General features: G+C 44.9%; 1 protein-coding gene across 2 annotated transcripts in view; it reads right to left on the minus strand.

Annotated features, from left to right (window-relative positions):
* Window positions 1-24501, minus strand: part of PTPN14 (protein tyrosine phosphatase non-receptor type 14) — a 159740-nt gene that overhangs the window by 25389 nt on the left and 109850 nt on the right. The window contains exons 5-13 of one of the 2 annotated variants that reach the window (XM_044425499.1): window positions 22818-22885; window positions 18378-18448; window positions 16712-16799; window positions 13259-13347; window positions 11993-12080; window positions 9484-9566; window positions 5539-5596; window positions 5197-5275; window positions 1577-3033 (exon numbers count right to left, since the gene is read on the minus strand). In XM_044425499.1, the coding sequence (XP_044281434.1) occupies window positions 1577-3033; window positions 5197-5275; window positions 5539-5596; window positions 9484-9566; window positions 11993-12080; window positions 13259-13347; window positions 16712-16799; window positions 18378-18448; window positions 22818-22885 (2081 nt within the window). Of the gene's footprint in view, window positions 1-1576; window positions 3058-5196; window positions 5276-5538; window positions 5597-9483; window positions 9567-11992; window positions 12081-13258; window positions 13348-16711; window positions 16800-18377; window positions 18449-22817; window positions 22886-24501 lie in introns of both variants that reach the window. The other variant, XM_044425415.1, reaches the window with a different exon arrangement.

Below are 24501 nucleotides of genomic sequence, written 5' to 3' on the forward strand. Positions count from 1 at the left end.
CCCACAAAATCTACAATGCCGGCCGAGCAGTGCAGATGATCGCCATTAGTAGAGCAAATCCAAATGCGTCTCCTAAACTTTCTATTATTTCCCGCGGGGAGGGGGAACTGTTCCTACATGAATGCAGAGTTTTAATTTCAAAGGAACAGTCCCACGATACAGAAGATTTGCCATAAAAGACAGGCTTCTGTCTCGCTTGCTCTCATTCTGTGTAAATGTTAGGCAGAGGGTATGCAGAAACAAGTGAGCCAATAAACCACAAAGATGATATATAAGCCCAGACCGGTGCTGTGTTTTGCACAATGTTGCTACACTGAAATTAGGACAATGAGCTCTATTAAGTGTATAGAAAATAAAGCCACCCCCGTCCCCTGAACGCACACACCCCCCACCACCTGGAAAGGCTGTGAAATGGGAGACAGGAATGTTGACAGCTCTGAACCGAGCAAAGTTATTATGATTTTTGTTTCTTTTACCCCATTTTACTTCCAACATTGAGTTCAAAAGCCAGAAGTGTTGTCAATGCTTTCTGAAACTGAGTGCAATGAAGCATTTCTGTTGCCTTCGCTCTGCATGTGGGGATGCTTCCATGCCCTTCTGAACCCACCTCAATTGTTAGAGGGCGATGAACCTCTCACGGGGGATAAATTGGTTGTGAACTGCCTCTCCTGGCTTAGTTCAACAGCAGCTTGTCCTGGACTTTCAGATACATGGCTTCTTGGCTTCATATGTTAGCTTTAAAAAAAACTTGCAAGCATGCTTCATTTGGAGCATGGCAATTCAAGACCTAGATGCTCTGGGCTAATGCTGAATGCCTTGAGAAAAGCTATCTGCCCTGTGGCCATAATGTACAATGTGGAGGAGGAGGAGGAGGAGCATGCAACCAATTCTTGAAACTGTTAATCGACATAACACTTAACCATGGCATATCTAGTGACTGAAACCAATTAGTTTGCTTGGAGGCAACAAACCAGGATTGGAAAACACATCTTGATGTTGGTTTGCATCTATCATGATTTGTTATTACAGCTGAATTCACAGACCACCAAAAAAACCAGTGTTAAAATGCCCCTGGAGTCTAATACACCATGGAGTGGGGATTAACATCTGACACTGAGCACTGATTAGACAGGAAACAAAGGCAGACAAAGCCCCAATCCATGCTTTGCCTAGGGTACTTTGGGATTCTGTTTGTGGAATTTTATTGTTCTTAACTACAGTCAGCCTACTCACATGACATTAAATGTGAAGGTTTACTCACACAGTTCTTATATCTTGGAAGAATGACAAGAACTCTGGAAATCTGCATAGTGGAGGAGCAGAGAATGTGGTATGTAACAGAGTAAGCTATCTGGGAGTGGAACCATGAGCATCTCAGCAAAATTCTTTATTAGGTTTCCAGCCCATATGATTAGGATTGCATTTTCCCCAGAAGTGCCATTCTTGATCTGACTCTTTCTCCCTGGCCACCCACACGTTGAAAGAAGCATTTATCCCTAATCTAGAATCGCTGTAAATACCCTTGCTTTTTTATCAGCACGTAAGAGACTTATAAAATGTGCATATTGTAACGCACCTTCATCTCTCTTTCTATGATGCTGTCTTCAATAGAGAACATTTCAGAAACAGGCCTCTCCTTCACGGGCTCCTTCTTGACTCTCTCCTTCACGCTTGTGAGGTCGGGCTCGGAGATTGAGGGGCCAAGCGAGGAGCTGTTTACTGCCAACTGATCAGTCCGAGATATGCTGATGGCCTTTGCTGGCCCTGGCCTTATGGCCCTGGCCCGTGAGGCAGCAAATGAGACGCTCATTTGGTCATTCCGCAGAGCTCCATTGCTGACACTCTTCCTCGGGCCGGGATACTCCGGGGGAGGCTTATTTGGTATCCTTGCCAGGGCAGCTTGCAGCTGGGCGCTGTACTCCATGTTTTCATGGAGTGCCGCCATGGACGGCACAGGCTCTGACGGCTCCTCCTCCTCTTCGCTTTCACTGCTGTGGATCAGCATGGTGGCATCCGAGAAGGTCTTCTTGTGATGGTAGCGAGGGAGCTGCTGCACTTTGTGGCCCCTTGGCACTGCCTCGTCTGGCTGCACCTGCTCCCGCAGCGTGTTCCTGCGGGGCAGAGGGGCGTTCAGGCTCTTTAAAGCCATGGCTTCTATGCCACGCACCATGCTGCTTATCACTTCCAAACTGTGGCGCTTGTTGGCAGCCGCGTGGTGCTTGACCGCCATCAGGGGCTCACTGACCTCCTGCAGCGACTGGTGGACCACCGGGGAGCTATCCTCCTGGAAGGTCTTCACAAAGAGCTGGACCTTCCGAGTGACCAGGTCGGGGCTGCTGCCGCTCACGTACTTGTGGCGGTGACTGGCAAGGTCAGGGGTGCTGGTTGCCGGGCGCGGACGCGGGTAGGGCGGTGGTGGCCTGGAAAGGTAGTTCTTTAAGATGTGTGCCGTGCTGCATCTCTGACTGTTGGGAAGCTGCATGTTGGCCAGCTCCGGCGTGCTGACAGTGTGGGAAATGGCACTGGTGGCGCCTTTCGTCTGTGCGGCGTTGATGGGGATCACTTGCTCAGAGGGAGCAATGTGCTTCTTGTAAGTGCCCTGGGGCCCATATGCGATGGCATAAGGGGGTCTCTCCCGTATCTCGGGCTGGCTGTACACCAGGTCTTTGGGCTGGTTGTAAGCATGGGCATTCCCGATGTTGAGGTTCCTCAAGGACTGGCTTTGGCTGTCCGGGTGAACCACCCCTCTCTTCATTTGCCTCATTACAGTATCATAGTCTGGTGTCGGCCTATAGGAAGGAACAATGATTGCACTGTGTCTATGGCTTGGGATATAGTCTGCTCGCATGATGTCACTCCCAGGGATGCTGGGGTTGGAGGACACTGGAGAAGCTTGCACGAAATTCTGCGAGCGGTTGAGAGAGTTCATACTCTGTGCACTGCACACGCTGCCGTTGGGGACATTGCCGTTCAAGTAGCTGTAATCTATTGCACATCGGTCCAAGCTGGTCTGAGATCTACAGTAAAACATATCTTCGTTTCCATGAAAAATGCTGTCTGAGTACAGGAGAAGTGGAAAACAAAGAAGATGGAACAAACAAGCTAATATAAGGAATAAAAGGCAGAAGAGAGGATGCAGAAGCATTCTTGGTGGTGGCGGAGGTGGCAGCCCTGCCTGGCTAGCTGAAGAATGGGAGAAGCCTAGAGTAATCAGGGAGTTTGCCACAGTTTGAAACAGGAACATGATAAAGAGGTGGGGGCTCTGGATCGCTTCCTGTTTCATTAACGAAAAGGCATAAATCCTCACAGTCCAACAGACCCTGGCAGGTACAAGATCTTGAATGTGAACTTGGAGCTCTCTAGCCTGCAGAAACACAGGCGCACTCTTCTGTGCACCATTCCAGATAGGCCAGAACAACTGGCTCCCCTCCCTGTTCCAGTTTAGAGAGGGGAAAGTCTGGGAAAAATGGGAAGAATTGAGAAACTGCCCCCCACTTTCCTCATTTCTTCTTGCCATTTTACTTTTCCCTCCCAAATTGGAAACATGGAACAGCTTTGGGTTATGAAATCGTTTCCTTCAGGTTTTATGTGTATGTTGTCACTTAGCCTTTACTCTCCCAAAATTATTTCTAAATACAGTATTGAGAAAACGTTTACAGAAAGACTAGAGATGTAAAATGTCTGGGAACAATGAAGTCATGGGGGATTTTTTTAAAAAAAATCCCACTCCGTAAGATTTCTGGCACAGTTATTTCTTCTATACCCTTTACTGACAAATATTTATAATCATCTTTCTCAACATATGAATAAGCATCATCATAATATGGAAGAAAAAGCACATTCTTGACAGTCTGGGTTTTGTTCTGCTGAACTCTGGGTTTCTAGGCTTGTTGTGGTTAGATGCTATAGCAGTCAATTAATGTAGTTCTAATCTAATCTAATCTAATCTAATCTAATCAGTTCCATATGTGGAAAGAAACCCAAACAAAACACTGTGGGGTTTTTTAACAGTAATTCTGAGGCTTAAGTCTTTATCACTCATTGTTGAAGGGTTTTTTTTTTTAAATCAGTTAGATACCACCATTAGCAACTGCTACCTCAGCAACTGCTTTTAATTACTGCCACTACCTAGCACAGCAGTCCTGGTTCAGACCTCACATCTGCCACAAACCATGTTGCTGGTCTTAGGGCAGAGGTAAGGAAGTTCTGCCTCTCAGGCAAATATGGACTTCCAGGGCTTTTGAACTGGATTTCTCTCCTCAGGACAACTTCCAGGCTTGCCTGCCTCAGGATTTCTGGCACTTTTGACTCTCACTCTGTCCTGCAGCTATGAAGCTGATGGAAGGAAGTTTGCACAAACTGGGGAAGCTGCATGTTTGGATGAAAATGACTTTTCTTTTTGGCTTGCTGGACAAAGGGAAGAGTCACCTCTGCCATCCCAACCAGTTCTGGTTCTAGCTATGCCCATTGTTGAAACAAGGACCCTGAAAGGTTTTGACGGAAGTAGAGCAGGCCTTGACAGGAAAAAATTATCCCTGCCTTCCACTCCTGCCTGAGGGCAAGGCACTGCCTTGTGGCTTCTTTAGCAATTTCTTGTGCCTACAATATGGAAATGCAACCATATTTATGTAGTACATTTCTGTACCACCCAACAGCCAAAGCTTTCTAGGCAGCCCACAACAATTAAAATCATAAAAGCCACTGTAGAAACCTAGCAGCAGAGTAAGGATTTAAAACTGAGACTCAAAGACTAAAATTAACTGCTGTGAACAGCTCAGGGAGCTTCAGCTACTGGGCAGAAAAGAAAAGAAACATAGAAATACAATTGCTGGGCAAATAAGGTCTCCACCTGGGAATGGAAGGAGCACAATGGAGGTGTCATGTGAGCTTCCCTGGCATTCATTCAACAACTGGCATGCCAGAGGAGAAAAGACCCTTTTCTTAGAAGCCACCCGAGTCACTGTCTTTGGCCTCACAGGGTGACACTTAGGATCTGGCCAGGTATATATGCAAGGAGGTGATCCTGCAGGTAACTCAGCTCCAAGCAATTTACCACATTGCATTTTAATACCAGCATTTTGAATTGGCCTGGGATATTGCTTTATTCAACACTGCTGCTGCATAGCTTAGATCAGGTTTGTGACATGCTCTGAAAAGTTCCTGTGCTATATGCAAATGCTGCTGCTGATTAAATACCTTGTGAATTGTGAGTTTCAGTGTAGTGTTCTCCACACTGGACGTGCATAGGAGGCATAATAAATGGATGCTGCCTTGGCTAAAATGTAAAAAAAATACGATTTAACATGTATTTACAGAGCAAAACTTGCAGTGATGCATCAGTAATCCTTCAGCAACCTCAACTAGTTCACTATTAGCACACAATCACTACAGAATTCACTTTATAGATCTTTAATTTTCTGAAGTTGTTTGCATTAGTTTTTTGCAGTTCCCATCAACAACTTTAGGATTTCCTTTCTTACTAGTTGGCTGGATTTTAATGGTTTTTCATTAACATTTCACTGCTCCCAAGATATTTACCAAAGATGATCTACTCCAGGTGGGTCGTCGCCTGATAGGAGGGGGAGAATTTGATTGTCTGTGGGAGGAAAAAGGAAAGATCATTCTTCTTCATCATCTTTATCCTGTAAAATGCATATTCTTATCTAGCAAGTATGAAACAAGCCTTTGCATCTGCAACTACCTGCTTTTCAACAAATATAAAAAGTGCATTTGAAAAAACAGGTAGCATTAATATATTCTTTTAATTATAAAGACATTAATCTTTTGTAACACACATGCCTTTTTGAAAAACCTTATTCTATCCTGAAATTGCTGGAAAAATTAAACAGAAAGAACTAAAGCATTTTGAGGAATGAGAACTGAACCAGAGTCCAAAACAGGCCAACAAGGTTATGACTGCTTTTCCCAGCCTGGTATTCTCCAGATGTGTCAGAGTACAACTCCAATAATCCCTGGCTTGTATGTTCAATTATGGGAGTTGCAGTCAATCACAGCTGGATGGTACCAGGTTGAGGAAAGCTGGTTAAGGTGAAGAAGAAGGAAAAACAGCAACAGAAAGAGCATAGCAAATCATCAACAAGCCACACAAGCCAAGACAGAAAAGGCGACTGATCAAATAGATGCTGGACACAAGATGCATGTTGGGAAAATTTAAGGAGGAACAGAAAAGAATACAGAAAAGGAAAAAAAAAAAACATTCAGAAGAAACAGCAGGAGTAAAGTGCTTACGTGTAGAGAGCAAAGATGGAATTTCTCCTCTTACAGTTTCTGATCTGGTGAATGACGTGATGTGCAATTAGAAAATAAGCACACAGAAAGAAACGCGAACAGCAGAACCACTTCCAAAACAGAGAGATTAGGAAAGGCCTTCAGACAGAAATCATCCACCTTAAACACCCCTTCTAGGTATAAACCCTCCAGTATTCACTGTGTTGATTTCTGAATGCATGAAACCCACATCTCAGACAAAGCTGTACAGGTTGGTAAGCAAAATATACAGCATGATATACAGTAAAACAACAACCAATAAAAGAATAAGAAACATATAACCCAGCAACCAATAAATAAAAATACCACAAAAGTTGCCACAGCTACCATGGAAAATCTATGAAAAGCCATTACCCCCAAATGTAATTGTTCTCTAGAACCATCATGGTTTCATCTCAAAGTATATGAAGGAGTGTCTCCAGTGCAAGACATTTCATACTTTGGGTGCTGTCACCAACATGGTCCTAGAGCTCAGGGTCAATTCTGTGCCCAGGTGACAGGGGACTATTAAAGCAGCCCTATACTTAAGCCAGGGTTCCAAGCCTTTTTGGGTCAGTGGGCAATTTTGGAATTCTGAGAACATGCAGTTGGCATGCTCTCAAAATGGCTGCCACAAGGGGCTCCCTATTCACAAAATGACTGCTCTGATGGACATGGCTAGTCACAGAGGACCTAATTTCCAGAAGACACACTGGTGAGACTTAAAGAGAAGTAACTTCCCATGAACCAAAGGCAGAGGTGGGGGCAGAATTCCAGAAGTCAAAGCCACTCCCTTGAACACACTTGATCGCTATGTAAGTGAAAAGGTAATCATAAGCAACGGACTTGGCCGTTGGCCCTGTGGGGCTGCACTCCCACAGAGCTTCATCTACTATTGGTTTATTACATGGCTATTTTGATCTTGATGCTCAAAGCAGCATGTATGATATTTTTCCCTGTCCCCTGCTTATCCTCGTAAGAGCCCTGCAAGGTGGGTTGGTTTAAGAGTAGGGGAATACCCCCTGACTATCTCAGTAAAGTTCACAACAGAGTGAAATCTGAATGGGCCTCTTAAGCCTGAGCCCAAAGTGCCACTACATCACACTGGTTTCCCATATCATCAGAACAATGCTGGTGGTTACAAGGTTGCTATGTTGAACCATATTATGGACTGAAGCATGATTATTCCCTTTAGTCACACTTTCTTATCTTCCGGCCTCCAAGAATAAAGGAAGAGAAAACAGATGCAAGCCTAGCCTCCATCACTTTTGTCCACCATACTCTGCCCTAACTCTGAAAACACGCTGTGCTATACACAGCATTGGGCTTCTCAGGCAGTCTATTCTACCAATACTCTACATTTTCCCATTTCTGACCCTGGCTATAGTCCTGATGCTTGTCCTAAGGAAAGAGCCACAATTTTCCTAACTGCAGGTATTAATTTTTGTTTAACTCCATGTTGGAGTGGAGCACATCAAACATTGTATACAAAGTCATGTGAAATTTTTATTGCACTTGATAAATAACATATTCTGTCCAGGTCTGCACAATTGCAGAATGGTTAACAAGCCATGTGTTGGGAGCAGGCAATCCTCCAAGCAGATATGCTGCCACTGGGTTATCTGGGGGTTGCCCCCCACCCAACAAGCCATGCTACCTGGGTTCAGGTAACATGGCAAACTGCTCCAGCAAGGAGAATTAGGGTAATCTGGCAGGCCCAACATGGAACATGAAGTAGGGGAAAGGAGCCACAGCGGCTTATTTCCTTTGCTGCTGTTGAGCAAACCGGCCCTGGTCCCTTGCGATGGGGTTGCTTCTGCCTTCCAATCCCTTTGCTCATGTTCCAATGAAGCATCAGTGCTGGGGCAAATTAAAGTCAGCCTTGTACATGTACGGGCCCTTGGCCAAGAAACCCGGAATATTTCAATGAGTCTGACAATGCTGCCATGTCTTCAGCTCTTCCCTCTGTTATGCAAGCTCAACAGATGGCAACACTGATAAGACAGATGTGGATGCTCAGCCTGGAAGTGGGCCTACAAGGTCAATGAGGGCTTCCTCTTGGCCGTGCCATTAACCCATCAAGTGCTGGGACACAGTTTGCTGTTCCTAGCAAAAAGGATCTTTGGAAGTGGAAAGGGAACTAGAGAGATACTGAATGCCTCTTGCCCAATCTTACATGTGCCTACCCAGGAGTGTATATAGGGTTAGGATTGCTGATATGGTTAACTGATGATTAAGTATGGCAGGGGTGGGTGATTTGTCTCTCTCTGTATGTGGTTGGATCACAGCTGTCATCATCCTTGGACATCTAAGGCTGATGGGAACTGAAATCAGAAAGTTTTGGAAAGCACAGGTTCCCCAACCCAGATGCATTACATGCCTTAATATTACTCCTCATTCATTCACTCATTCACAGATATATATACATCACTGTCTGCTACCCCCACAGGGTCAGCTGATAAAATGCTCGTATCATCCCTGGTCTCATGATCTGGCTGCTTGTTCTGGAACCTAGAACCTGACCACCAACTGCTCTTTGGCCATGTCATTTTCCTTTAACCCTCTGGACCTTAGTCTACCTGCACTGGAACTGGACCTCTAGCTGCCCCTGGATCTTGTGGCACACCTGTCTGTGCCTCGCCATGTCCAACAGATATTCTGCCTTGACCAGGTTGATAGTTAATTGGCAAAAGGCACACCAGGGGTCCCGAAATCCTGGTTTGTTATGCTGGCATTGCGGAGGAGGATGGTTAATCAACGAAAGAGAGAAAAAAGCCATGGAAGCCTGGCTTATTATCCTGATTATGCTGACCAGCACTGGAGGAGATATAAGGGAGCTGCAGAGAAAGGTCAACAAGGGTGTCTCCCACTGGACCAGCAGAAGTCACTTCTGGCCATGCTGGATTTAAGCAGCACCTGGAAGCAGCCACCCAGAAGGCCCATTCTCGCCTTCCAGCCAAAAGCGTCAATGGCGCTTACAGAAATAATGTTAGTGCTTCTTCTGAAACTCTAATGTTCCAGATAAGATAATTTGTACGGGGTCTTATCTTGGATCTCTGAACCAGAGTTACCATCTTTGATATCACTGTATCTGCAAAGAGCCAGATGGAGGACAAATACTAAAAAATGCCCTCAACAAGCCAAAAGCCTGGACCGAAGCAAGGCTACTTTGCATTCCCCACAGTGAGCCAGGAGTGGCAAAGCGTGTGTACTCACTCTGTGCAGATGTTGTTTTGTTTGTAAAACTTGTGCTTTGCTGCAAACAACCGTGAAATGTACTTGGCATTTTCAAGGTCATCCTTTAAAAGCAGAAAGGAGGGGGTGGGAATGAGAGTGGAACACAGGAAAACACACACATCTAATTACACCTTGACTTGCTTAGCAAAGAGTTAGTGACTGCAGCCATTGTCTTCTAAAATATTCAGGAGGAATAATATTTTCCTCAGAGAGGTCCCTGCAAAATTCCAAGTCAACGGCATCTGAGGGATTGCACTAGTGGGCTGCAGATGCAACCTTGTCACATGACCTGAGCGCATGATGTGGTTACACTGGTAAACGTGGCCAAGTCTTTGCCCATTCAGGCCCTGGGTGGGACGGCGCAAGAGCCCCACCTAAGTTATTCTGTGAGCAGCACAGAAGTGCACAAATATGTTCACCAAGGCGGTGGGAGTTTATGCAACAGCCCTGGAGGTGGCGCTTCCCTTCAAAATCCATGGGGGTATCTGAGCCAACGAATTCTAATGTAGATTGGAGGGTTCTCCTTATCCAAAGGTAGTGTTGAATCATCGGGAAAACATGCCCCATTCTGGCTCTAGCTGGCCAGCTGCCTAAGGAAACTGAGAACTAGATGATACGGCATTTCTAAGTCAGTGGGGCAGAAATCTCAGACAGCTATCCAGTTGGGTTGCTCATCTTGCCTTGATTCTTCTATCCAGTGGACAAATACCAGGGCAGACATCCCTTCACCTACACCACCCAAACATGTTAATAGAAGCATTTGCTCCAGTTGTTTTGCCCTGCTTATATGGTTTCACCATCCTACCTGAGGCTACTTTGGGTAGGATGAGGCTACATGGGTGTTGAACCTTGAGCCCATAAGCCAAATCTGGCCGTACCAGTTGGCCACACCTCCTTCCTCTGGCACCACCCCCTTTCCCGTAACTTTGGTGGTTTTACAGCACCATCATGTTTCTTCCTCATTCCATTTGGCTGAAATGCCTCTGAAAAGCAGTAAGAGCTTTAATCTAAAATACAAGTCATTTTGTCTATTTTGGCCACCATCAGTTTTGATTTGGCTCTGACTATCACTAGAATGCAGTTCCCAAAAGCTTCTCTGAAACTGAACTCCTCTTCCAGGCTGAAAGTTCTTTGACACCTTTATTTGAGAAGTCAATAAATGGGATCATATTCTTGGATTTCCAAACCTACAGAAATACTACCATAGTCTACAGCAGCCTTCTCCAGCCTGGCACCCTCCAGATAGATTGGACTACAACTGTCCCAGACGGTTGAGGGAAGAAGAGGGCTGTAGGGCTTCCATCACATCTGGAAGACACCCAGGTTGTGGAAGGCCGATTTACTATATACCTCCGAGAGGGCTCAGGCTACCCCCACTTTTCCTGTTAGGATAAAGGTGCAAGGGACAAAGGCTTGCTACACATCCCTGCAGAGTGGCAGTGCTAAGAGGCTTGGATAGTCCCTTCCAGAGGAACAGGAGATGCTTCTGCAAGTGAGTCAAACTAGTCTGGTGCTATGGAAAGCCAAGGTGAAGCACGAAGCCAGTCTGGTGCTTGTGGAATGGACTGCTACTCTAGCAAGAGGCTTCTGTATTCTTCTGAGGTACACATCTGAATCCTCCTGAAGACTGGATGAGTGTTCAGATTCAAAGGCTGCATGCCTCTCTGAACACTGGTGCTGAGGAAGGGGCTATCACCTATAAGCTCTGCTTGGGAAGTTCCTAGAAGCATCCAGTTGGCCACTGCGGGAATCTGGGAGGACAAGTTAAAAAGACCCATGATCTGATCCAATGAGGCTTTTCTTATGGTCCCATGGAATGGAGCCTCCATGATTAAGATACCCCCAATTGCTGGAGGAAAGCAAAACATGGTAAGCACCGTATGCTTTGCCGATGAGCTTCCTAAGCCATTTGGCAGGCCGCTTACAGAGACAGAAAACTGGACTGGGTGGACCCTAGCCTCATCCTGCAGGCAAATAGTACGCCCTCACAATCTGGGCGGCATCAGCTCTGTTCATCAATTGTACCTGGGGAAGGGCATGTACTGCCCCAGCCATCTCCACCTTGACCTTGGAAGATGGCAATTGTGCTCAGCTGAATAAAATTACAGTTCATTTCATTTGGAAATGACGAAGGTTCCCAGGTAAAGGTCCTCAGGTAAAGGTCCTGAGTTACAGTCCCCTCTGGCTTCACCACTCCTTAGGAAGGTCAGGGATGGACCTGATGCCATGCCAGGAATCTCATGGATAAAATTTACAAGCAGCTGAACAGGGCAAGTGGGGGCCAAGCATCCGCTCCGATCAACCCTTGCAATTCACTCCCAAGCTTCAGAGGTGATCTGCAGGAGGTCAGATCACCAGACTGGCAAGCCTCTTTATCAATCTGTCACTCCTGAAACAGAAGTGATGACAGGCTTAGCCGAAAACAAGGAACCTGGGGTTAAAAAATAATACTTGCCTCTGGATACTGATCTTTTCATGTTTTGCTTACCGTATGAAAGAGCACCGACTCTTCTTTGTTGAGCAGTTCCACAGCGATCGAAGACTTGTTATGTGTTATATTTCCAATGTCGTTCCACCTGCAGAAAAGCATATTTGCTGAAGCAGACATGTTATTGCAAAACAATGCCCTGGTTTGCCTTTTAGTGGTTTTTTATATGAAGTTGATTCTGTCCTCTGAGATTTCAGGGATAGTTGTGAGATCAATCTGGTCTGACATTTTGAACTGGTTTTACTGCTTTTCTGGCACACTGTTTTGCAGGTTCTGCTTAGGACAAAAGGCAGAATACATGTATTTTAATAAATAATAAATGTACCTAGAGAATGATGTAGTGGTTTTATTACAAGAAATATTTCTTACAAGCAGAAAGTCTTGACTCAGTTTCTGGACACATGTATCTTTTTGGCACCAGGTTAAAATCACTGTATATTCCCAAGAATTTAATGGTCCCTAATTGCAAATGATGGGACATTTATGTTAGTTTGTTGTTAAAATATTTTCCAGTTGCTTAAATTGTTTAAACTTTGCATATTGAAATGTATGTTGCATTTTATTAGCTGTGGTTTGTAATCTTATGACTCTTGAGACCTACCTGGAAAGCTCTGGCTAGTGGGTGACACAGAAATAACAATAATCATAATTACTGTCATCACCGTGTAAGTTAGCAGGATTTTATGTCTTCATTATTTGTAAAATTATCCCATATTTCTTTGGGTAAACTTGTGAATTATAATTAAAAATGCTGAGAAGAGCAACACAATCCCAAGGGCATTATTGCACTGCAAAAGCAGTATTCTGAGAAGTGCAAGACAAAGCACAGTGACAGCAGAGTTGGCGGAAAAACAGCCTGCGCAGTGCAAACAGGAAGGCGCCCAGAAGCCTTTAGCCAACACAGAAGGTTTTCCTGAAAGCTGCGTGCAAAAGAGGAGGCCATAAGGAAACACGGTGTGGCCAGGCAGCTTCACCTGGAGAAGCATAACAGCTTCAAAGGGGCATTTGCTTACGCATGTGAGAAATGAAATTTGAGGGGGTTAAGGAACATGCATGGAAGCCTTATCCCCAACATCCCTGGGAATGCAGGTTCCTCAAAAGACTGAGCAGGAAGGCCTGCAAAGAGTTTCGTGCCAAGCGCAGCTAAATGGGAAATCAGAGATTTGAGGCAATCAGGATCCCTGCCTTTGGAGGTGCTGTCCCACTGAATTCAGTGGCAAGTTTAAAAGGGTTTAAAACCTCAAGCAGATCATCCACTGATCTTACCTGTACATCACTGTGGGCCGTCCCATTCTATTCTTGACAAAAATACCCATGCAGAAAATTCCGAGATTCATGTCGTTACCTTGATTGTCCTGTGCAGGGGTGAGGTGGGCAAAACACAATGAAGTTTAAAGTTTATTCTCCCCAAACTTCAATCATCAAAGAGGCAACCATTATAACATGTGGTTAATTCTTATTCTTTATGTTATTTCCATACCACCCAATGGTTGAAGCTCTATGGGCAGTTTACCACAATAACAGAAAAACACACCAACCATGTCCCATCTCTCATTCAGATGCCTTCTGCACCAGCCATTTCTCTGCAAGATGTCAGCATCTTATTATGTATTTATTTAAAGCATTTTTTTCTGTTCCTGAGCCCCCCCAAAAAAAGCTTCCAGAATGGTTCACATGCAAACAACAGAGCAAGGCAGCCCCTATGCACAGGGTTACAATTTAAACAGACACCACCCACAATGACAACAGGGTGGAAAAGGAAGTAAAGAAAAAGTGACGTAGACAAAGCAGGGCTGGCGCGTGCCCCTGCTTGCCCCTCTCATCTCCCACTGCATAGCCCTCCCAAATGGCTGCTTCCACTGGGGGGTGCTGGCTTTATGTATTGCACTCAAATAAAACCCACAATGCACTTGTTTCTTTCTTGTTCCTAAGCCATCTATCAGAGGTATGCTTTCCAGATAGAATACTAGCACAAAGAGATGGCTTCGACAAAGCAGAGCTTGAAAAAAACCTGGAAGGGACAATCTGATGGCCTCTAGGCAGTGTGCAGATGGTCACGGGAAAGGCCAGAATACCAGCTCTGACCTTGGAATGCATCTGAGTGAAGAAGAGCCTTCCTCAGCCCTCACAACTGGTACAACTGGGCTGTGGCTCTGAAGTTACAAGCTCAGCTCTGGAGCCAGCTATGTAGGGGGTGGAGGGGGGAGTGTGTGTGGGAAAGATCCAGGGGCAGGGAGGAGAGGAGTAAGGCTCCACCAGGATACATGGAATCCTACTGGTGCTTCAGCTCCTCCTCCTCCTCACAGGTCTGAGAAGTGCAGTGGCAATCCTTTCCTCCACACTCCTTTTGTGCTCAGGTGGATGCCTGGGTTGGAAGGCTTACAGGCATCCACCTGGATCCACCTGATTAGCCACTGTCCATGTTTACATGGAACAAAGTTCTACAACTCACACCATGCCCCTGATCGCATGCACTTTGTTATGTCTACATGTGCAGAGGCCTGCACCACTGTCATTCCCACAATGCCTCGAGGTGGTTCTTAAAGCGACACCACCACCGCATCCTTCTAGTTCACCATGTGCAGCACTCATCTCGCTCTGGCGCTCATCAAACATTGTGAGGGGGAAGCTGAATGAGTCATGCTATTACAGAATTGATTTGCTGCAGTGCAGAACTTTAAATCGGATGTAAACCTTTGATTTCTGACAGTTGTCTAAAGCCTGGACATGGACGACTGCATCAATTTCCACATTCTGGTGCAAAACACACACACACATTAACTTTCATGTAGACTGTCACAAGATCTAGAGCTCGGAAGCCGGCCAAATCATTAATTTCCTTCTGTCCCTTCAGGCTATTGCAAGAGTCTTCCTGATTCTTTGCATCAGCTGCAGAGATCTTGAGCTGGGATATGCCTTAGGGTAGAAATGGAATTGCCTGTGGCACATAAAGCTACAGAATAGCTTAACAACCCACACAGACGAAAGGGGACTTTTATATCTAAAAAGCACAACTTTTTAATTGATATTGTAAGCTCACATACACGGTTTCTGCCTACCTAGGTTGCAAATGTGTGATATATCAAAGCAACCAAAATGTTTAGATCAAATTAAAATGCCTAAGTAAAGTGGGTAGAATCACAAAAGGGTTACTGAACAAACTAAAAACATGGAAAATAGCTATTAGATCTTACTCAGCTTCTTTTCAGCAGCATACAACACTTCTAATTCTTGATTAAACGCTATAATTTGCAACCCAACAACTCTAGAGTAGCCCCACTGCATCTCTGAGACTCATCTGGAAAGTGAAAATAGTGCAAAATTTAGCAGCTAGGATACTGATAATACACCTTTGGTCAGAGGACTGGACAGGTTTCCAGTATATTATTGGACTAAAGTTCAAGGTGATGTTATTGACATGTAAGGGCTTGAAAAACTTGCTACATGACCAGGCTACCCATCTTCTCCCATACCAGCCTGCCCATTCAGTGGGATCTACAGTTCAGGGTATTCTGCTTGCTCAGGTAAAGATACATCTGCAATCATCAGGAGGGCCTTTTTTGTTGTGGCCCCCACACCTCTGGAATCACCTCTCAAGTCAAGTGTGACGGGGACTATCCCTGACAGTGTTCAGCAACCAACTGAAAACTACACTCCTCGGCTTTTGCTGATTTTACTAACTAGCTTTCCTTGCTGTTGTTTCTTTCATTTACCTGGGAATCTGCTAATGAAGGGCAGCATATAAACTTTTCAAATAATACTAAAAATAACTAAGTAATTATTTTACAAGCTGCAGAAGCAAGGAACCCCCGCAGAACAAAAGAGTGTCTGCTCCTTTGTGCAGTTACATGGGAACATCAGAAGCTGCCTGAGTCGAGCTCCTGGTCCATCTAGCTGAATATTGTGAACATGGACTGGCAGCAGCTCTCCAGGGTTTCAGGCTGGAGTTCTTCCAGCCTTACCTGGAAAAGTGGGATCTGGACCTTCTGTGTGCCCAGCATTTGTTCTGCCAGAGCAAGTCATGTTCCCTCCCCTCAGAACATGCATTGGAAAGATTGTAGCCTGAGCATGTGCCTCATAAGCTGGAGGTCTCAACTTGAAGGCTTGAGTCTCTAGTCAGAAAGTGACATGCAAAACAGGAACACTGGGAGAGAAGCTGGAACTGGAGAGCCATTGTCAGCTTAAGCAGGTTGCTCTGGGCTAGACTTGACCAAAGCTTGGCTGCTTTGTAGAAAATGGGCTGAAGAAGAAATCACAAGGAAGGTCAACAGCACTGGCCTGGACTGTCCAACTAAGCAGTAGACTGTGCTACATGGGAAGATCAAGCCAGTCTCTGTATGCAGCACATGCACACCTAAAAGGCACTACCTGTAAGGCAGGTAGTGTGTCCAGCAGATTGTCTACAGGAGGAGGGTATAGGCCTAGACAGAAAAAGTCCTCCAGCTCCTGCGTTCTCCAGCAGCTTGCAGGAATTTCAGTTCTTTGTTCTCTGTAAACAAGCAGAGGATTGTGCCTTTGCTGTCTAAAGGATCAAAATCCTTTTCTGTCTTTGCTCACACTTTCTCTTTCTGATCCCGCAAAGTGTTTTGGGTCAACACAGAGCAAATACTGGAATTTGAAGATTATATCTACAAGAGGATCTCTCTCTCGCTCTCTCTCTCTCTCACACACACACCTACTGCAGTCAACTAAACCACAGTTCCTGTTGCAGGATCTTACCTTCACTGAGAAGCTTTCCTGCCCAAACCCATCCAGCCGTTCTACTTCACTGATGTAAAGAAATTCTGCTTCAGCTGCAGAGATGCCACTGAAAAGGAATTGATGGAAATATGGCTAAGGGCTCTGTGGCAGACCAAATATTCAAGTCAGACCGCTGAGGATTTATTCATCTGGAATCATACTAAATAGTGATAACATTTGCAGGTGAAAATGGGTCTGGATGGTCAAACCTGGCTGCAAGACAAGGCCACCTTCCTGTTTTCTTTGTCATTCAACCCAGACGATCCAAATCTCAGGGTAAACATTCAGAAGCAAAGACATTTATAGTAGTGTGAAATGAAACTGTCCAGTCTCTAGCTGAGATATGTTGGCTGAGATTAAGTGAGGAAGTATCACGGCATAGTGCCTAATAAGGTGGTCCCCAGGTTATGAACAGGTTCTGCTCCTTGGAAAATGGAAACTTCTCTTTAAGTTGAATTTCTGTGTAAGTTGGATCATATATAGTCAGCCCTTAACATTTGCAGGGCTAGGGGCACAGGACCCCCATGAAAGTGGAAAACTGCAAATATTCCCCCCCACCAAAAAAACCCTCTCCAGTGCCTCTTTTCATCAAAGAAATGCCAGAGATTTCCCCCTCCAGAAGGGTAGGGCAAGAAAGCATGGAGGCCTCCCTCTCTCCCCTTTTGTTTCCTCTGTCTCTATGGTGATGTTTTAAAGGCTTCCCTCTCCCCCCTTTCTCTTCTCTCTCTATGGTGATGCTTTGGAGGCCTCCCTCTCTATGGGTACTGATGATTTGCTACAATAATTTTAAAAAAATTGGTAGGCTTTATGACAGTTTTCTCATAAGCACAGGTTCTTCATAACTTGGGGACTGCCTGTATCTTCAGTTGAAATCTTCAGAATGTAGGAGAAGCCATGCTGGATCAGGCCAAGGGTCCATCAAGTCTATCATGCTGCTCACACAGTGACCAACCAGCTGCCCAGAGGAAACTGACTGGTGCATGCTGGTATATTGCCTCTGATGCAGGAGGAAGCATGCAGCCATCAGGACTAGAAACCATCGATATCGTTCTCCTCCACGAATTTTTGCAATCCCCTTTTACAGCCACGGCTATATATTTTGCAGAAGTGGATTTCATAGTTCAATTACCAGCTGTCCGAAGAAGTACTTCTTGAAGTTTTAGGCAGCCCACTATTTCTCAGCTTCAGTCCCATCTACAATATGGGGCTTACAATACCCACCTCCCTGACACTGGGATCTTCCCAGAAAGAGTGTACAGCTTGTCCAAGTGCAAAAGCTTGGAAGTACTTTGCAAAAGCAACCATCCATATATGTGGGATCCAAATAATAATCAATTTATGTTTTCCACCAGGAATGACCAGCGAAATGCATCCAGAGGGTTTTACAAGAAGGACATCAAACCACATGCCCTCCATTGTTCATCTCCAGCATCCCTTTTTCACAAGTAGGCTGGCCCAGAGCCTAACATTAACCTAACACTGTCAGTAGCCAGAGTTCTCTGGGAGATGTCATTCCAAGCAGCAGCAAAACTATGGGCGAAGGAAGAAAGGCCACTTGAAGAATATAGCTCCAAGCAGTAAATGTTTCCCATAACTGAGAGCAAAAATATGCAGCAATTCAGGCACTGTCACAGTTGCGCCTCACCTGTGATTTTTGTGTTCCTGGGCTACTTTCTGAGTCAGTTCCTCCAGGACTGCTTCATCTTGGGTCAAATCCTGTAAAAAAACAAAGGAAGGCTTGCGCTCTCTCTCTCTCTCTCTCTCTCTCTCTCTCTCTCTCTCTCTCTCTCTCTGTGTGTGTGTGTGTGTGTGTGTGTGTGTAGAGAGAGAGAGAGAAGGAGGGTATCATGTACGTGCATACTGTCTAACTTCCAGCAGGCTCACAGGAGGCTAACCCTGTGATGGAACTGCCTGTGTGACAGTAGAAGAGACTGGTCCAATGGCAGAAGGGTACACAGATCATACTGACAATGGGGCTTGTGGGAAGGGGCAGTTGAAATGGGAGATCTCCCCAGTGGAGACCAACCTTCCCTTTCAGAGTTGGACCAGGTGGCTCAGCACCAACACTGGCAAGAAGCCAGCGTTGGCTAGGGGCACAACGGTGAAGTGGGGGCATGCCAGTTTCCACAGCGTGCCTCCTCTGGAGTCAGGGTATAGACAGGTTCATAAGAAGAGCTATGGGAAATGAGTAGAAGATAGGGTTCAGCATACTACTTTGTGTATGCTCAGAGACTTATGTGAAATAATGAAGATAATTAAGCCAAGAGATGGTTTGAGACTGGGGCTGGTGGGAGGAAGGAAATGTTTCATGACAGCGGTTCTCTTTGCATTTCATGAAAGGATTTGCCAACCAAATGTGGGTTAATTAATGAGCCCATAATTTGTAAGGCAACAAACTGCATGTGAACTGTAAACAATCTTTGATCAGCCTAATTCTGTAATGATGCTTTGTTTAGGGACTAAATAAACCAGGAGTTAACCTAACAACAAACCATGGGTTAACTGCTGGGTTGTTTAGTCCCTGAACAACCTACCAATCTGATTCTCATGTCAACTCACACCACTCAATCAGTCAAAGAAGTGGCTTACAGATAGTACACACACCTGTGAATTGTGGATTAAATAATCTATGATTTGCCACTGTTACACATGAACCAGGTCAGTGCATAAGCAGAGGAGAGAATTTAGGGAATTACATTTTCCACTGCAGTGTTTTAAGTGCTATGGTTAATGTTTGGGACACAAAGATGGGACCATCAAGTAAAGGAAATGTAACTACATTTCATGATTAGATCTTGCCACCAAGATGGCCACCTTCTAGTTCCCCAGCTGTAACTGTGGGCCAGATTCATTAGGCAAGTGAAGCCAAGGTTGACTGGAAGCAAAAGTCACCTGCAAAGAAAACTGTATCAAATCGTAAGCTTGGGACTTGTAGCATGAGGACCAAGAAAGACACTGAAACTCAGGAAGGGAAATGAGTTCACACAGATGCACTGGGAAGTGAGGTGAAAACCTACCCTTGATATCAGTGGTCTGATTGTCCAGGGAACTAGGCTAGTTTAGAAGCACAGGGCAGGCTTAGTGGCACATACAGGTTTGTGCTTTAGGATCAACAACTGATCTACACATTCAACCAAATTATCAGGGTAGAGTTTGCATTGCAGGAGGTGCTATTGCTTTTCTGGATACTCTTCCAGGTACAAAACTCCTGAGAGGATAAAAGCTTTTTCCGAAGGTACTAGGTTGTTTCTTTCCTTTGCAAGCAGGGAATTTTGGCTGTTTGCAGCAAAAAAAAAAAAAAAGTTTTACAAATGCTAGTGCCGTGCAGTCAGCATTTGGAAGAGGTAGTTTACTTCCTGGACTGTAACATCATTTTGCTGGAGACACAGGCAGGGCTACAGAGATGGAAAGTCATCCAGCATAAGGCTACTCATCTAGTAACAGTACCAGAAATCAGTCAGTACAAAGCAGACAACTGTGTGCTAAAATGAGAGAGACGCTGAGAGAGAAAAGAGCTTATACAGCAAGCAGCTTCCCGGAACCCATCCAAACCAGCCATGTGGCTGCATGGCAGCTCAGCAGCTCTTATCCCAGGTCATAAACCAGGTACCAAGTCACTTTCCAGTGGTCCGTACTGACTATTCCTTGGATGGTAGCTGTTCTCCAGGATTTCAGACTGGACTCTTCCCCTCAAGAGCCACAGATTGAACCCGGGACCTTTTGCAAACTGAAGTCCCGGGGACATCACACTGCACAACAGCAACACATTCATTCCAGAAAAGAAAGGACTCAACATTTCAGTAAAATATGCAGACAAGAAAAGCTAGATTCCCCTCCACAACCCGCATTCCTGTTCATACTTTGAATTATGTGATCAAAAGCTTTGTTGACTAAGTTATTTAAAATGTGCAACATAATACACTTGTAATCTTAGCAAGCTGAGGAAAGAAGTCTATTTTGAATACATGGTTTGTGTGTGGCACAAGTTACTTTTTAAAACTTGTTTGCTACAATAATTAAAACAGAATCAACTCAAAATTCCAAAGTTTAACACACATACAAAGGATGCCAGTAAACTCTGGGTGATTATTTTAGAATGCCCCAAGGCTGTGTGTATTTATACTTGACCCAACTGTCTTACTTCTTGCTCATTGGGGGCCTCCCCATAATATTTGTTCCTGACACTGAAAAATGTGAAAGCGGTAGCGTGCTAATGAAAAATGGCATGGTACGTGCCTGTACACAGCCACACACCTGCGAGGCGTTCTGTGTACATAACTTTGTTCTTTTCGCTGCTGAAGAAATGCCGTTTGACACACACTGTAGCTGCACAAGATCAAACACGGTCCAAGCGCGGCAGCCCTCCCCAGCTCTCAACACGCTGGAGGAGCGTTTCTCCCTAGCTTCCCCCTCCCCTCAGTGAAGTGTTTGGTCCACTGACCATGCAGTTAGTAAGGGCTGAATATTAACTAATTAACCAAACGATCCCACCGAGGCATCTCTTTCAAAGGGCAGGCTTTATTAAAGAACAGGGTAGGCTGAAGCCGATGGTCAGACCACTGGGTTTAGATGTGGGAAAATCTGGTTCAAGCAGGCGCCTGGCTGTTACGTTAATTGAGTGATTAGATCACACATGCTCAAAGCATCTTTCCAGCTTCCCAATATATCCAGCCAGCTCCAGGTGTTGGAGGGCCCTGGGGCAAGACACCCTCAATGGGCTCTCTCCACCAGCCAGTCTACTTCTCATGGCCATTGTCACCAGCTCATACATACGGCCTGCCTGCTCCATGGGAAGAGGGGTGGAGAGAAAGCAGACTGTGGCCACTGGACCTCCCCTTCCCGCCACCGCCATTGCTTGGACAAGGGCAGGCGGCAGGGTAGCAAGCAGGCTGCAGAGGTGAAGAGCAGGGCCAACTCCAGGAGCTCTTGCTTGTGGATCCCTGCTGGGACTGACCAGACCCTGAACCCGGCCCTGCCATCCAGAGCATCTGGGGCAGCAGGCTAGCTGAGGAGGCCCAGGGGCACATACGGCTCTGTCCTCCAACACCTCCATGCCACACTCTTGATGCCAGCGGGGCGGACTGGCACATGATACGGAGCACAGAGGATGACTGCGGGGCCAGAAGGAATCTTAAAGGCCAGTTCTCCCATGCTGTGTGTGTGGAGCTGCAAAACAAGAATCACTGCACCTGAAGGAAGGGTGGAACTACAGATTATGTGTAGCTTCTTTATTCTTTTCAGAAGCTCTTTTCTTTCCCTGCGTTTGTTTTATACCCGTCTTGCCCAAACTGGTGTCTTTCCAGTTGTTCGAGATGTCAACTCCCACCTGCCCCAACCAGCATTGCCGATGGGTAGGGATGCTGGAGTTGAATGGAAGCAACACCTCTTCTTTTTCTTACACTGATTAGAGGAGAGGGACTTTTGCAAGAAAACTGGCGTGCAGTGCAGAGGGGAGTTCCTCTACCTGAATTCAACTGTGTAAGCTGTTCTAATAATGCATTGAGGAATGCCATATTAATATCCACATGAATAAAGTATAAAAATACAACATCAACAACAGCTAAATGACAGAGTTTGGGCCACTGATCCTTCTTCTGATCAATATCTACTGTAGCCTGGCAGTGGGTCTTCAAAGTCTCTAACCGAGATTTTTCTGCGCCCTATTATTTGACTTCCTTTTAACTAGACCTGCAAGGCCTTGAACCTGGAGCCTTTTGCATGCAAAGCAAGTGCTCTACCACTGAACTAGGGGCCCAGAAGGGTGTGTTGCAAGCTTGGAAGCTGCTTTTCTAAATGCAGGTCGATACATAAAACCATTGTAGCAAGAATGATGGAATATTTGATTGCTTGGTTAAGGCAGTCAGTATCCAGCAGCACCTTAATTCCATGGAGAAAAAAGAAAAAGGAAATCAACAATGAATTAAGGAACTGTGTTTATTAGAGGACAGTTTAACATAGTGAGACTGTGGCTGATGATACAGGGGAAAATGTCACCCATGATAATGTTGCAAATAAAACTATCCCTGAAGTAATAAAGGATTGAATTAAAAAATTGAAAATAATAAAGGTTCAGAGGTTAACTTACCATAGGAAACAAAACATATTCCCGGAGAAAATCATGAGATTCAAAGTGATGGTAGTCTCCAAAATCAGCTGGATAGGAGATGGGGAGAAAAGAGAGAAATCACAAGCTAACTAACTCAGCTCCATCTGGACAAGAAAGCTTCCATTTACACCAATCAGCAAGTAGGGACACTCAGAGTAACTGTGAAGTCAAGGTCTTAAATCTCTGACTTGAGAAGGAAGTAGTTACAACCACTATGATTCTCACTGATTTGTTCCATAAAGGGGAAGAGCTTTGTAACTGAGGTTCAGGGATACTATGGTTTTCCTCGAACATACATCATGTTAGAACAGAGTCATCTAATAAAGTTGAATGGCTTTCTTACTGGTCCGAACTAACAGGGATCTTCTTATGTTCTTACTTTGCCTTGGGGCGCAATCCTATGCATGTTTAGACAGAACATAAGTACTACAATGCCCAGCATTCCCCAACTTACATGGCTGCCTGGGCCATGCTGGGAACTGCAGGACTTTTCTGTCTAAACATGCAGAGCCTTGCATCTTTATGTATGTTTTGCTTGTTGTGGATTAGGAGCTGAAGTCAACAGATAAACCCACTTGCAGAAGCTATGTTAGCATTAGCACTGGTGACTATTCCTTGCCTGCAACACATAACAATGAACAAATGACTGTCTTCATTTTCTGAAAGTTTTGGAATTAAAGAATAAAGTTGGAAATAGTTCCTAAAGGCTAAAAATACTTTACAAAAGACACTCCTTTATTTGTTAAAGACATTTCATTTGAGAGGGAGAGAAGAGAGAGAGAGAGAAGAGAGAGAATGCCCAAGAGCTCATATTTTGTTCTATCTGAATCTGATCAAACACTGCCAAAAAGTTCTCAAGAAGCTGGAAATTCCCTTCATAAATTACCTAAATCAAACATTCCTACAAAGCCCTTCAAGATAATTTCAAAATCTCTGTAAATGAAGGCAAAAACCCCCCGGAATGGAATTCCCTGTATCGCTTATCAATCAAGGCCAACAGTTTACACAGACAATTTACAACACGGGTATAAGGTTTTTTGAATGCCACAAAACACTGGAACAAGAGAAGAGATTTCATCTCAGCCATAATTCCTCAGTATGAGCATTATGTGCGGTGAGCCCTGAGCTTGCACACTGACTCCTCCTGATTCATGCTAAAAAGATGGAGATCAAACACTTCTCTTTCTCATTTTTAACAGTTCTCCACAATTTCAACTATCTTAGAGACAACAGGCCAGAATATTAAACCATTTTCTTCCTGAATTGATTTCACAAAGCCTAGTTTCCTATCATGGGGCACTGTGATTAGTTTAAAACTTTGTATCTCTTCCTCTGGTGTGTGAAAGAGGAGAAGGAAATACATACAAGTTCAAATCTTACACAGGCTCATTCACATCATGGAAAACTACGGTATTTCCAACAGACCACCATCTGACTCCATGTCAATTCTTGCAAAACAGTAGCAGTAGCTAGATAGTTTATCTGTAGTGGTACAAGAAGATGTACAAGAACATCCAAATGGAGTAGCTAAGTACAATGGTGGTGCTTATAAGCCTGCAAGCTTGGAAGATGATGGGCAGCTTTTGTAGGGTGAAAGAGGCATATGGGCATCTTCCCATTCCTCCTGCCCTGAAAGTCTGCTACAAGGCTGGTTTAGGTTAGC

The sequence above is a fragment of the Varanus komodoensis genome, unplaced genomic scaffold (assembly GCF_004798865.1).
Source record: "Varanus komodoensis strain SLA01 unplaced genomic scaffold, ASM479886v1 scaffold1, whole genome shotgun sequence".
Lineage (NCBI taxonomy): Eukaryota > Metazoa > Chordata > Lepidosauria > Squamata > Varanidae > Varanus > Varanus komodoensis.